The sequence below is a fragment of the Dasypus novemcinctus genome, chromosome 1 (genome assembly GCF_030445035.2).
Source record: "Dasypus novemcinctus isolate mDasNov1 chromosome 1, mDasNov1.1.hap2, whole genome shotgun sequence".
Classification (NCBI taxonomy): Eukaryota; Metazoa; Chordata; class Mammalia; order Cingulata; family Dasypodidae; genus Dasypus; species Dasypus novemcinctus.
In genome coordinates, this window is record NC_080673.1 from 168,697,260 (window position 1) to 168,711,914 (window position 14,655).

General features: G+C 44.1%; 1 protein-coding gene across 10 annotated transcripts in view; it reads right to left on the reverse strand.

Annotated features, from left to right (window-relative positions):
• TBC1D1 (TBC1 domain family member 1) overlaps positions 1–13,125 on the reverse strand; it is a 264,667-nt gene extending 251,542 nt beyond the window's left edge. For 5 of the 10 annotated variants that reach the window (XR_009186413.2, XM_058299676.2, XM_058299702.2 and 2 more), the window contains exons 1-2: positions 12,416–12,670; positions 1,714–2,221 (exon numbers count right to left, since the gene is read on the reverse strand). Coding sequence is in view for 6 of the 10 variants with exons in the window: in XM_058299676.2 (XP_058155659.1) it covers positions 1,714–2,130 (417 nt within the window). In the remaining 4 variants the exon portion in view is untranslated. Of the gene's footprint in view, positions 1–1,713; positions 2,222–12,415 lie in introns of all 10 variants that reach the window. The other 5 variants (XR_011649485.1, XM_058299668.1, XM_058299692.2 and 2 more) reach the window with 4 other exon arrangements.
• Positions 13,126–14,655: the final 1,530 nt, after the last annotated feature.

Genomic DNA, 14,655 nt, shown 5'->3' on the forward strand with positions numbered 1-14,655 from the left:
CTCTAGGCAAAGTAACAGAGATAGATTCTATAATTATTCCCATTGTACAGGTGGGGAAAGAGGCTCAGTTGCCTGAGACCACCCAGCTTGCAGATGGCAGAGCTACCACTGGAATCCAGGAAGTTAGTCCTTCTGAACTTCTCAACCCCAACATTGTGCTGCCTACTTGAGATGCATGGATAATCACATTAAATGAAATGATTTATAAGAAGACATCCAATTATGTGGGTGAAATGGCAATGTTGAGCTCCTAGTTAGGCTTCCTTTCTAAAAGGCCTCCCTACACCTGCTTTATAGGTTAGGCTCTATTTCTCTGTCCTCCCATCCTGCCCTGGGCATGGACCATGTGTTATTTACCTAGTGATGCTTCTACTTCCAGCAAGACTGTGCTAATATCCTCTGGCACAGAAGCAAGAGCAGTGATCAATGAATGAATAAGAGAACCAACTAAATGAACTAACAAAATAATGACTCTCTACAGATCTACTTGGTCACCAGGAATTTAAATTTCCAAATAAGGCTCATATACCCTGGAGGGTATGCAAAATAACCCAGAGTGCTGCATGGAGAAAATATCAGAATTTCTATTTCTATTTTAAATGTGAAAAATATGAGAACCTAAAGCTTTCCTGACATTTATTATATGGATTGACAAGGCATCCTCACTCAGTGGCAGCCAGCCACACGTCACATACGGTGTAGCAGACTCCAAGGGATTCCTCAGCCCCCAGGGCTAGCAGTGGGGCCCTCAGCTGTTTGTTTGCTTGCCGAATAGTGTGCCAAAGTGTAGTTTACAGGGGCCCAAATTGAGAAAGCAGCTGTATGCATTATATTTTCAATTTCAACTAAACTAACCCTCTCAAATGGACAAGTGGCTTTAAACAAGTCCTACACGGAGCTGCAAATAATGCTAATAACAAGGAAAGCACAAATGAATAGGATTATAGCAGAGCTGACAACACTTTACAGTTCTCGAATAACATTATTTCAGCTACATCAAGAGATAAAGCAGTAACAGCCTAATCAGATCCAATTAATATGAAGTTGGGAAAAAAAAACAAACCTGAAAGTATCAAAACTCTTGGAAATATAGATTCAAATAAACTATTCTTAATAATGACCTCTACCTAAATGAATCATGCCTTGAGAAATTAGCTAATAATATTGTATACAACATATATGCATGAATAGGGTCAAAAAATTTAGAGATAAATCATCTGGAACTTTGCTATTCAGAGTGCAATCTGTGGATCAGCAGATTCAGCATCATCTGGGAACTTGCTGGAAATTCAGCCTTAGGGTCCACCCCAGAATTCAGGACTGAAAATCTGCATTTAAACAAGATCTCCAGGTTTTTCATAGGCACATTTCCGTTAGAGAAGCACTACTTTAGAACATGCATCTTAAACAACATAAACCCTAACACTGCATCTCTTATGTATAGCTTACACAAATCTGCTGAATTTTTGAATTCATAAAATTATACTTTCCAATATCTGATATCAAATGTTCTTCAAAACTGTATGGAACTATCCCCATCAATGAATGAAAAGTTCAGTGAAATAATCTATACATAAAAGAAGAATCTCCTTTATTCATGCCAGTATATGTAAAATAATTTTTCTGGCCTTCATACCAAAAAAAACAAAAAACAAAAAAATAAACCCCACCCTGCCACACCTTAACTCTTATTGATTCCACACCGCAACTTACTTTTGTTTGATCATCGGCCTTGAACACGTAGCAGACGCTCTGCTGACTAGCTGCATCTTCCTTAATCAGGCAGGCAAAGTAACTTGGGTCATGACTGTTATGAATCAGTTTGTGGACATGCTGAGGTTTACACTCAAATATGCTTGAACAGATCAGTGGATCCCACTGTTGACTTCTCCCCGGCTCGGGTTCACACCTCAACCTAGAGGGCAAAACACAGAGTCGGACTTGCTTGGTAACGGGCTCCTTTTTGGAGGACTGCGCACTAAGTCTTCGTACCTCCGCCACGACCCACGGCAGCATGGGCATGGTGGTCAGGGAATGCACAGGCAGAGAGCCCACCAGCTGAAGGCCGAAGTTCACCGAGGCCTCATTAGGGAACAGATGTCTCCTTGCTGTGAATGTTATTGGTTCCATCTTGGGAAAGGTCTGGATACTCAGTGAAACGTTGCCACTGTTTTCTATTTTAGACCAAGCAGCCTATTTCACACACTTTTGATGCAGAATCCTGGGAGAGAAAAGCAGATGCATTAGAATTTAATGAAGTCATGGCAATGGCTACTTTCAAAGAGTTATTATTTCAGAAAGTACGTAAAAGTCTAAAAACCCAAATGTGGGAAGAAATGAACATTAGCTCAAATAAGCTGTTCACTTAGAGCTTTCTTAAAATTGTATTACATATAAAATGTGGAAAAGACATAACCGCCACACTCATAACGGGTTACAAAAATCCCACTGAGAAACTACTGTTGAACATAAGCTTCATAGAAGCCAACCAAGGCAAAAGTACAATAGAAATAACAGTGCTATTCTGACGGCTTTAAATACCGCTATATTATTTAACACTTATTTCAAGGAATTTTTAAGATCTCAAATGCAGGACAGATGACTCTCCCCACAAAAAGAAATCTTGTGAGAAAAACATATCAGCTGTTTATCATCATAGTCTACTGGAACAGACCAGTTTTAAACAGCTGACCTTACCACTTATGACAATGCTTAAATCTTAAAAGGTTCTCCCTGAGGTGGTTCAGAGGTTATGAATTACAAATTCATAGTCCATGAATATGTACTCAGGGCCGATTATGTTTCAAATACCGTCACCAACATTGCTTGATTTAAGGCATGTACTACAAGCCCTCACCCTAACACTGCCTCTAGTTGTCAACAGAGGACATTGCTTCTCTTTGAGTCAAACTCTCTCATCTGCACTGTCTTCTCCATTTTCAACAACTACATTAGATGCTTCCTAACAGCTTGTCCCACTGGGTGACAAAACTCTTCTGTCCAAGGTTAAGTCATCTGTAGGATCTCAGACCCTCTCATTTACTCATTTGCTCCCTGAATCTCCAGTTTCTCATGTGTTCCCTTAAGCATAAAAACACATGCTGGGGGAATCGCCATGAAGGCAGGAACTACTTCTGTCTTATTCACCATTGTATCCCAGCACCTGGCATAGCACCTGACTCGAGGTAGGGGCTCAATAAATATTTTAAAGCAGTAAATAAAGTCTCTCCCCATCCTAAAAAAAAAAAAAAGATAATCTCCCTTAACCTCCACAACTCTTTCTTCTCTACACATCCTATAAGGTAAAGTCTACACTGGCCGTCACCACTTCCTCCTGCCCATCCACACTTGGTTTGAAAGGTCACAACTTGTATCGTAAGGTCAGAAGTACTAGAGATCCCATCAAATTGCTTCCATTAAGGTCGCCCAGGTTGTCCTGCCTCTGAAATCCAAGGAGGGCCTCTCAGTCCTTAACTGCCTTGTCTGATGAATTTCCCAACATTAACCCTTCTTACCCTTTTAAAACCCTTCTGGGTTTCATATTACCTTTCTGGTTGCTCATTTTCAGGCCCCTCTGACTCCTCGACTCCATTCTCTCTCCTCATTCCCCCTGCTCTCTTTGGGTCGTGTGTGTGTGTGTGTGTGTGTGTGTGTGTGTGTGTGTGTGGTTAACAACCACATTCTAATATTCCTGCCAATGCTAATAACAGCTAATCTTTACTGAGTACTAGGCACTTTGCATGTTATCTCATTTAATCTTCAGAACAACCCTATCAGTTATAGACTACTATTTTTGGCATTATAGGAACTAGGAAACTGAGGACAGGAGAACTTCAGTGGCTTGTCACACACCTGGTAATGGGAGGGTTTAGGCCTGATTCTCAAGGTCATTCTCTTAAGTGCTGTACACAAGAATGCCTCTGACACATTATGCTGATGATTCACAAATGTGTACCCACCACCGAGGCCTCCTTCTGGAGTTCCAGATCAGAATAGAACGTTAACAAAATGTCTATCTCAACAGTCTGTAGGTACTTTAACCTCAATTTAGTTATTTTTGAACTAACCTAATCCCACCTACCTCCTTCCAAGAACTTCTCTTCCCTCCTATAAGTTGTGAACAGCATCACTGTCCATTTTACTGGCCAACCCAAACCCTAGGAGCTCCTTTATGCTATCACAATGCCTAACTGATGCAACCATCTATTTTATCTTTTCTCACCCAGAAAAAAAGGCGTGGCCCAATCTTCAATCCATCCTTCATATATTTGCTTCAGCAATTTAACCAATGGACAAAAATGTCACTCTTCAGCTAAAAATTCCTTATTTCCTTAATAACTCCCACCATAAAATCTTAAACTTGTCTCCGTGGTATTTAAGATCTATTCAGAATCTGGTCCTGTCTATTTCTCCACCACCATATTTTACCACGTTGTCTTCCCCTAAAAGGACCCCCATGATCATTTTGGAAGTAAAGGCAGAGAGCCACTTATGTTTCCCCAAATGAGCTGTGTTCCCCTTTCCCTCAAACATAAGTACCTATCACAAACAGTGAAAAAGATTTTACCCTACTTGCAAGCTAACAGTTTAGCCTGCCACAGTTTCATGAATGCTGGTAGAGGACGTAGACTCCCATGTCGTTGTCCTTTTTTTTTTCCCCCCACAGGTAAAACTCTTGATCTCAAAGCACTCCAACTTCCAATCTCCATCCTTACTGCTGCCCCCGCCCCAACCCAGAACTGGAGACTGAGGCCTCTGCCCCCTACCTGGGTGGATGAGGGCCCTTTAAGGTCCCTATGGGGGTAGGGGAGAGGGGTGTGACCTGGTACTGTCCTGGATGTCCTGGCTTCAATTGGCAGGCTGTTGTGGGATGGAACCAATGAGAAGGGGGCAAGAGAGACCAGGTGGCAGGACTTGTAGCAAGTTCAGCCAGTAGTGTAAGAGGCGAAGGACAATCTGTTACTCAGAGCACTGAGTAAGGTAATGCAAAGGTAATGCAAAGCAGCCCAGGTGACTCCTGTACAGGTACACACCGTAGGCAGTGTCATTGGAGAAGAACCTGAGCTTAGAGAACCCAAATGCTTTATAATGGGGAATAAGCATGTCTGCCCATTGCTCCAGAGGGAGACAGTACCTCTTTCTTCCGAGGCTGTTCACTACCCAAACATCCCTGAGGAGACAGTCCAGGACAAAGGCAGTCAGTGCCTCTCTCAAAGGACGTGCAGAAACTTGAGAGGCCCACGGAGATTCATTTCCCAACAATCCCCACATTGTCCCCTAAGCTAATTCCACTCATGCCGAAGTCATAGCTCAAGCAGTATCACCTCTTTTCCCCAAGATAATTTAGGGCCTCCATCACCATGTCTTCTGCACTTTGTACCTAATCATCATATTTATTTTAAGCATGGGTATTTCCCAATAAGAGCACAAGCTCCTTAAACTCTTAAGGATTCAGGTTTCAGTATTTAAACTGTAAACCTTTTCTGAAATCAGCTGAAGACTATTCTTTTCACTCTGTTTTTCTATATGACATATTTATATATGCCAAGAATGATTTTTTAAATATAATGTGAACATAGTTCAGAGGTAATTTTTTATTTTAAATGTTCAAAAGTTGAGAAATAAACCCATACTTTATTTAGAGTTCCAACATAGTTCATGAAAGTATATTTTCTGTCTTTTTTACCTTTGAAGTACAGCATTTACTGATGATGGAAAAGACTTGAAGTTCATATAACCCCATAAATAATGGTCGGTCTCTGTTTTTTTTTTCTCTCTCTCACCTACAGGAGAAAGTGGCATTAAATGTCTGGCTCAACTTCCACTCCTGTAACTAAATCTGTTTCAAGTCCTAACCGTTGACAGCTGCTAATCCCAAGACATGTTTAAAGAAGTAAAAGAATTATTACAAAGGATAGAACAGACATCTATCGATTATTATAGATAAGGCAGTTATTAAGATGGGGGCAACAAGCATGGCAGAACTACTTCCAGTGTTCTTATAAGAATATATGTACATGGCACAAAAATTACTCAACTTATTGTCAATCACCTGGCAAAAAAATCAATCAATCAAATTCTGCCATTTCATTAACAAAATGATATGAAATGCCTAAAGTTTTCACTTTTCAACTAGCTGTGACGCATTCTTAGTTGCTCTATAAAAAGTAGATTAGCTCTAAACACAGTTTGTAAACTCTCACATAATAAGCTCTACCTCAGACACAGCCAGAATTATTTATAAGCAATTCAAACTCAAATGATAGAAGATTCATGGTAATTCCAACTAGGTGAATAACGGTTTGCAATATCTCTCAATAAAAAGTTCCATGAAAAGATGAACTATTCAAATATTAGCAAACCATTAAATTATTTTTAAACTATCTCAATCCACATCATTTACCTGCAGTCTCCCATGATCCTTTAAGCCCTAGGTGGAACCCTATTCCAAGGAGCCTCTTACACACCATACCTTCAACAAGAAACACTAGATGTGTTTTCCAATGAAATTCATCTGTGCAAAGGCCCTGTGTCTTCAGAGAGACCCTCTGTATTCTATACAACTCCTACATAGTACCGTCCTGGTACCCAGGGTAGGTACCCAGAGCAAAGCGCTTCCCTGTTATTAGAATAGTTGTTAGTGTGTCCTGCTATGCTAAGTATCCCTGGGAGCCTACACTTAAAATCATAATCATAAGTTTTACAACTAGAAAAGTCTTTTTTTTTAGCCATTTTTAAATGTCCCTATATTTGAAATAAGGAAACTGGGTTCTGGAGGAGTGGCTTGTCCAAGTTGGGTGACAGAATTAGGACAATCCAAGTCCTTGACTCCCATCCAAGTACTGCAAAGAACCTCAGTTTCCTCATGAAAACACTTTCAAGTGCGAAGAAAGTCAAAAGATCAAGTTTCTTAACTTCTCCAAACAGCAAGTTTATTCTTTTAGAGGCTAGAACAAGATCATTCATCTCTAAGTTTTCTTCTGTCTCTAAAATCTGACAACTCTAATTTTCATAATGTATAATACCAAATGTCCCCAGCATTGTGTGGGGAAAGAAAGCTGCTCTCATCTTCCCCTCCAGAGCAGAAATGTGGGGGAGGTACATGAAGACAGGATGGGACTTATTGATCAGGAAGTGAGAGAAACAATGGTGGGAGGCAGCAAGCTCCCTTTTGGGAACCCCCTCTCTTTCCAGCCCCTCCACTTCCTCCCAGCAAAGCACAGGGAAGGGGCCTGGGGCTCTCCAGTAGCTAATGATACTTCAGCCTCTGCAGTTTCAGCCCTCACCTTCTTCTCAGAAATGCTTGTGGGAGGGGAAGAGGGAGGGAGAGAGGGATGGAGGGAGGTGTGATGGTAGCTTCTAGCTCCTAGGCGAGGTAAGAAACTAATCAATCTTGATTAGCTGCTGGGGACCCCCAGGATGGGAAGGAAGTCCCTGTGACCAGGCAATTCCGCTGATGAATCAATGGTTTAATTATTTGTTGTTTTTCTTTACATTCAATGGAGTGGGTATGCACTTGAACAGAACTGCACTACAACCTGTAGCACTCTAATCTCATGCCGTAAGGTCATGGTTTAGCTAAACTGTTTTTCTGTCTCTTCACAGAATCCCACCCCTATTAAAGCAGTGTGTTACTCACCAAGGAGCAGTGACCTTTACGGCAGTAGGCTATTTCCTCATCCTACCGAGGTCCCCAAGCCAGTGATTCTAACCTCCTCAACATCACAGACACTTTGGTATTGGGGTGCATCCCTCTAATCTGACAGTAAGGTAATGATGTTTTTCAATGATTTCTTTCTTAAATAAAATCAAAGCCAATTCAAAGTAGCCCTTTAGAATGTCATTGTCACTTGTTTTATTCTGTTAAGCTTTATTGCACAGGATAAAGGGTAGAGGGTTCCTAGTTGGCTGGCCTTCAGGGACTGTGCATAACCCTCGTTTCTGTGTGGCTGCTTCAAGTTATTCTCCTAAGGGTAATAATACTAATGCTATGTGTATAATACTTGTATTAGTCAGCCAAAGAGGTGCTGATGCAAAATACCAGAAATTGGTTGGTTTTTATAAAGGGTATTTATTTGGAGTAGGAGCTTACAGATACCAGGCCATAAAGCATAAGTTACTTCCCTCACCAGTCTATTTTCACGTGTTGAAGCAAGATGGCTGCCAACATCTGCCAGGGTTCAGGCTTCTTGGGTTCCTCTCTTCCCAGGGCATGCTTCTCTTTCCTCTCTGTGCTTACTTCCTGGGACTCCAGCTTAAGACTTCAGCATCAAACTCCATTATCAAAACTCCAACATTAAGAACCCTTCCACTCTGTCCTTTGCCATGTCTTTTATCTGTGAGTCCTCACTCACTGAGGGGAGGGGACTCAATGCCATACTGGCAAAAGAGGTTTACCTGATTACTTAGGTAATCTAATATGCCCAGAGGAAGAGATCAGTTTACAAATATAATCCAATATTTCTTTTTGGAATTCATAAGTATCAAACTGCTACAATACTAATTACTAGCATTATTATATACATAGTGCTATTATAAGGATAATACTAATAATACACATATTAGCACTTGCTAAATGTCTTTTAACTGAATTAACTCTCACAATAAGTACTATAAATAACCCTGCACAATAAGGACTATTAATATCCCTGATTTTAAAATGAGGAAGTTGTGGCACAGAGAAGTGAGGCCACTTGTCCAAGTTTAAGGTCACACTAGTAGAAAGTAGCATAAATAGGATTTGAACCCAGGTTGTTCAGCTGCAGAGTTTGGGCTTGCCACTTTGCTAGAATGACATCAGTTGGCCAACTATCACTTGTTGGGCATTTTATATACTTAATCTGCTGTGTTTTCACAACACTGAGAAACACGTTTTATCATCCCCTTTTTATAGAAGGGGTCCTAGTAAAGAAATGATGAAGACGGGACTTGAAATCTAGGCCTGTACTATTCCCAAACTCCTGTTCTTTCCAACATAACAGTATCTCTAGAAAGGAATAACCCTTAAATATCTTTCTAGTAAATGAGCAGGATTGGTCTTATATCTAAATTTTGCTTGGTCTCAATAATCTAAAGCTGACATCAAAGTCATACTCTAAAGCAAATAAATATATTCATAGCGAAAAGTAATACTTATTGAGGGTTCCCTGTGTGCCAGACACTGTACGAAGCACTTACTATGTACAAATTCACTAAATCCTAGCAACAAACCCATAAGTGTTGACCTAATTTGGAAGTCTGGAGTCACGGATCATATAAACTGTGCTGCTAAATAAATACATTCCCTTTGTAAGAGAAAAATAGCTGCTTTTTGACTCAAAGAAAACAGGCACATTCAAAGGTAAATGCCTCTGCATTGGTGCTAAAACATATTTCCTATGTGCTGTGCAGCTTCATCAACAACTAGGTGTCAAAATTATCTCATGTGGCTCAAATATGGTATTCTTTTCTAAACATTAGAAACCTGAAAAGGGACACAATGCCCTTAAATCCCAGAACCTGTCAAATGGAAATCTCAGCTTTGAAATGTCAAAAATCTTAAAAATGAAAAACTTGGTGTCTTTCATGAAGAGTCTGGTTTAAAAATATTTTTATGGGAATGTGGGGTTGGAGAGGAAAAAACAAGGATAAAGGTCAGCAAAGGAAATGGTAACAGTTCTGCACTGAGAACCTAAATCCTTTGTATCACCAGAGAGATGTGATCGGCAACATTCTTTGGCTGCAGTGTGGACCCAGACTCAAGACACGCAATCTTTTTTTTTTTTTCAGGAAATACAGGGAATTGAACCCAGGACCTTGGATATGTGAAGAACACACACAACCACTGAGCTCCACCTGCTCCCACACAATCATTTCAATGAACAGATTCTGCTTCTCCAAAAAAAGCAAAGGGCTAGGAACCATTTCAAGTACTGGGATCAAAGAGGCCATTAAACTTGAGAAGGGCAGCACAGGAGATGGGGAAAAGGGCAAAGAGAACTCTGCCAAGGCACTCGAACATACTCAAACAGAAGCCCCCAGATGGGCTGTTACACTGTTACAGCTCCTTAGGGGTGGGGGAGTCTGAGAAGTGGAGAAGGGGGTCCTTGAGAGCATGTTGTGAACGTAAGAGAAGCTTGAGGGAGCTCTCATTTGGTGAGATACCGTTAACACACTTGTTTCAAGACAGAATCCTCTCAAGCTCCTTGCTCTTCTTGCTGCCACAAAAGTAGAAATCCCGACTTGAGGCACCAGAATGACCCAGTATGCCGGTGTAAATGGGGAACAGGAAGATCCAAGTTGGCTGGGGCTGGCAAGCACCAGTGCTTGCTGGTAGTACGTCCAGAAATATGGCGGAATGCAAGAAAGGCTGTCTGCACTCGGGGGTACATTTTATTACAACTGCAGCCTTTCTGGCCAAGACTGCCTTCTAGGGGAGTGGGAGCAGGCATGGTCAATGGTTGGATTATAAGGGAAAAGGGGCAAGCTGCAATTCTTCATACTTGTCTATTCCTCCTCAAACCTGCTGGTATCATGACAAACTATGCCATGTGGAATTAAAAGTCAACACTAACAAGATGATTACACAAACCACAAACGTTATCATGGTGGAAGGGAAATCCTGCAAGCTCTCAGAAGGAAAGGTAATGGTAGACACTGGCAGAGAGTCCCACTGTAAAGCTTTATTTTGATGTTAATAATTTATAAGTACACCAATGAATTTTGTCTCTGTTTTACTGGTTTGCAAGTAGACACATTCATATAGGGGTATTTACAGTAATTATCTCCTGATGATTTTATCTCCTGCTTTGAGCCAACCTTAGCCCCTTTTCTCTCTTCTGTGAGCAATTCAGATTTAGGATTCTACACGTAAATCACTCGTAGTCACTTCATAAAAATGTCCCCTAAACACTTTACACATGGTGCTCTTTAATTCACAGCTGTGCCCACTTTCTAGTAGCTCAGGGATGTCAATGGTTACTCGTAGATATATCTGGAGAGAAAGCACGTTTTATAGTCTTATTTCCTTATAATTTGGTAGAGGAAAAAACAAACAAGAAATAGACCAACTCTAGACGGTGGTAGCATTTGATTTCAAAGTTATAAAACTCGTGTTTGTAAAAGCCGCCAAACTTTGTTATATAAATGCTTTCATGCAGTGCCCTTATCCCTGAAGACATCTTTGAGATTCCCAGAAGGAGCTGATCAGGAGGCACACCTCCTCCCCAGCTGAGAGAAGCCATCCAGACTCTCGGAAAAGGGGCAGAACTCACCTGCTCTGGGGATACCTAACCTAAGGGACTGAAAGAACCAGAGGTCATTTCAGAAACAGAAAAGCATCCTCCTGCCAGGGGGATTCCCAGACTCTTGAAACCACCCTCCTTCCACACTGTCCCCTCCCACCCAACTCAGGCTCTCACAAAACCACACCACCCTGCTGTGGTCACTTTCCAACTCCTACTAATCCACATCTCAGGTAAAGAAGAAATATCTGCTTTCCTAAAGAAGGGTTTTTGATCATGGCCTCTGTGTTCAACTTATGGTGGGGGAGGGGGGAGTTTAGATGTCTAGACATAGCTGAGCTTACTGGGTATGTCCCTTTAAACCTGGTCATTTTAAAATACTCTTTCAGTGTCTGATTATGTTAATAAATGAAGTCATTCCATAATCTAAAAGGAAGAATGAGAGAATTATGAAGTGAGCACCTACCCATTAATGTAGAACGTTCTGAAAATTACTCTTGTGAAACTAAGAATCATCACTTTCAATTTCTTCCCCGTTTTAATAAAGCAACTTTCCAAGTATAAGCAATTTTAAATAAAATTACAAGTAAAGCCACATCTAGGTGGATTTTCAACAAAAGGACACGTTTCTCTCTTTTTTTAAGCAATATGGGGCTAAATTTGAGGGGGTCTCATAATCACACAGCGATCAGGAAGCTGCTACAAACAATCAAGCAGGGTTTCAAAATGACTGGTACAGGATGTGCCCAAAGAAAGAAATGTTTCGCGCACTGGTGAAGCTGCCAAAGTTACTACTGCAAAGTACCCTGAACTTTTAAAGGGTAGCATGGTGTCACTCTGGCCATCTTCCTACCAATTTGGTTGCCCTACCAACGTGCTAGTCCTTGAGATGTTTGGCGGGAGGGGGGGAAGATATGAAGACGGTCACACTAGAAGTGGGGAGGGAGGAAGCTCCCTGGAGGTTCTCAACGTGAAGGTTTCGCTTTCGTCCAAGTTGGGGGCAGCGAGGGGGCACAGAACTTCCCGCGCGCCCCCGGGGCGGCGGGGACGGCAGAAACGCCCCCGGGCTGCGGTATTCCGGGGTCTCCGCTGGCCTGGGGCAGGGTAGGGGCTGGCTGAGGGTGGGGGCCGGTCGGGATGCCCGGGGAGGAGCGAGCGAGGTGGCGTGCGCGAAGCCCCGGGAGGGCGCCTACCTGGGCCGGCGCTCTCAGAGCCCGCGGCTGGGCCGGGGCGCGCAGGTGCCGGGGAGCAGCGGGGGGACGGCCTGGGCGGGCGGGGCGTCCATCGTGCCTGGCCGGGTCCGCGCTCCCCGCCGCCAGGGGCCGGAGAGCCTCTCAGCACGGCTCCCACCTCTCCTCCCGCCGAGGACACGGCCGGCCCCGCGGCGACTGCAGCAACAGGCACCGCGCGCGGGGACCAAGGCGGCGGTGGAGGAGGAGGAGGTGTCTGCGCGCGGCTCGCGTTTCCTCCTCCCCAGCCCGGCGAGCGCGGGGGGAGGCGAGGGGAGGGCAGAAGCCGGGATCTCCCGACTCGTCCCCGGGGAACCGAGAGAGGGGACGCGGTGCCCTCCTTCCTCCCCTCTGCGCCTTGTGACTCTGCCCAAGAGGCACGGCCCGGACTGGACGAGTCACACGCGGGCAACAGCTGCTGCAGTGCGGGTCGGCCGCGGCCTCCCTCCCCACCCTCCCTCTCCCCTTCCGGGCGGCCCATCCTTAACCCGCCCTGGGGTCTCCAGCCCTGGGCAGCAGGAAGGTGTGGGGAGGGGGCGCCGAGCGGCCCCGGACGCCGCCCCATCCCGTCCCTGCGCGGGCTCTGGGCCCGGCGTGTGCCTCTGTGCGCCGGGGACGCGGGGCAACGCACGTGATTAAGGCCCTCTCGGCGGGATGTGCGGTCGCACACCCTGTCCCCAGCCGCCTATTTATAGCAGGTGGCCCAGTCCGCCACTGGCCTGGCCCGCGGGGCTCTCAGCAGGTGGCACTGGCAGCCCGCTCTCCGCAGTGGCCTCGCCTCATCTGCACTTTCACCTTCATCCTCCGACATGGACATGGTGAAAACTGCACAGAACACGGAGAGGCGACCAAACCACTTGGCTCTCCTCTGCACCATCTCTTCTCCCTGTCCTAGGGTTAAATAATGGCAGGGAGTGAACCGAGGCACAGATGTCCTATGGGGCGCCCTGACAGGGCAAGAAAATCATGACCGTGGGGACTCAGCGAAGGCTGGAGTATGCACAAACACACACACCAAATCAAGCGCCTGTTAGTCTCATTTCTGATCAAGAGTGGGGGTGGGGGGTTAGTTAGGGTATGCTCTGGGCGTTTTCGTCCTCCCCGCGCCTGTTAGTCTCATTTCTGATCAAGAGTGGGGGTGGGGGGTTAGTTAGGGTATGCTCTGGGCGTTTTCGTCCTCCCCGCGCTTCCAGGACACAAGCTGGCTTGGACACATGCACACTACACAGGCCCACAGTTATCAAGGAGCTTGCCCCTCGGTCAGGTTTGGAAAAGTTCACAACGGTGTTGTGGAGTTTAGGGACAGATGGTTGAGAAAGGGGGCTTCTTCAGATTGGGGGACAGCAGTGTGCAGGAAAAAAGCAAATCTCCAAAATCACTGTCCTACCAGGCAAATAGGGGTAGGGCGAGGCAAGCAGGGGACAAAACACTATCTCCAGAGACAAGTGAGCCGGAAGGGGAGAGCAGGAAGCATAAAGGCTGTAGAGGGAAAAGACCAGAGTCGTGGAGAAACCCAGATGGCATGTTTTCTCTTAGTGTAGCTGAAGTATAGCTTAGTGTAGGGAAGTGGCTGACTGTTGAACCTGAACCCAAATCCCAATTTGGCAACAAGTGTGGCTTAGGCAAGCTGCTGGACCCCCTGGACTCCATTTGCTTGCCTGGAAAATGGGATTGATACACACTTTACAGGATCCTTGTCAGGATGACTCACTGTTTTGGCTGCCAGGGACAGTTAGCGCCCTGCCTCTAAGAATAGTTATGAGGGATTTTATAATACTTTTAGTGTCCTGGAGATAGAACTCCCTCTACAACACGTGATAAGGATTTTCAAACTTTTTTGCTATAAAATATTATCTCAAAGAGTAGGGGACACAATTCCACTGCTGGGTATATACCCAGCAGAACTAAAACAAGGACACAAACCAATATATGCACACCAATGTTCATAGCAGCATTGTTCACTATCGCCAAAAGTTGGAATCAACCCAAATGCCCATCAACAGATGAGTGGATCAATAAAATGTGGTATATACACACAATGGAATACTATTCGGCTTTAAGAACAAATACACTACAAACACACATGATAACATGGATGAATCTTGAGAACCTTATGTTGAGTGACACAACCCAGGCATTGAAGGACAAATACTACATGACCTCAATGATATGAAATAAGTAAACCAAGCTGCCTCAGAGAACTA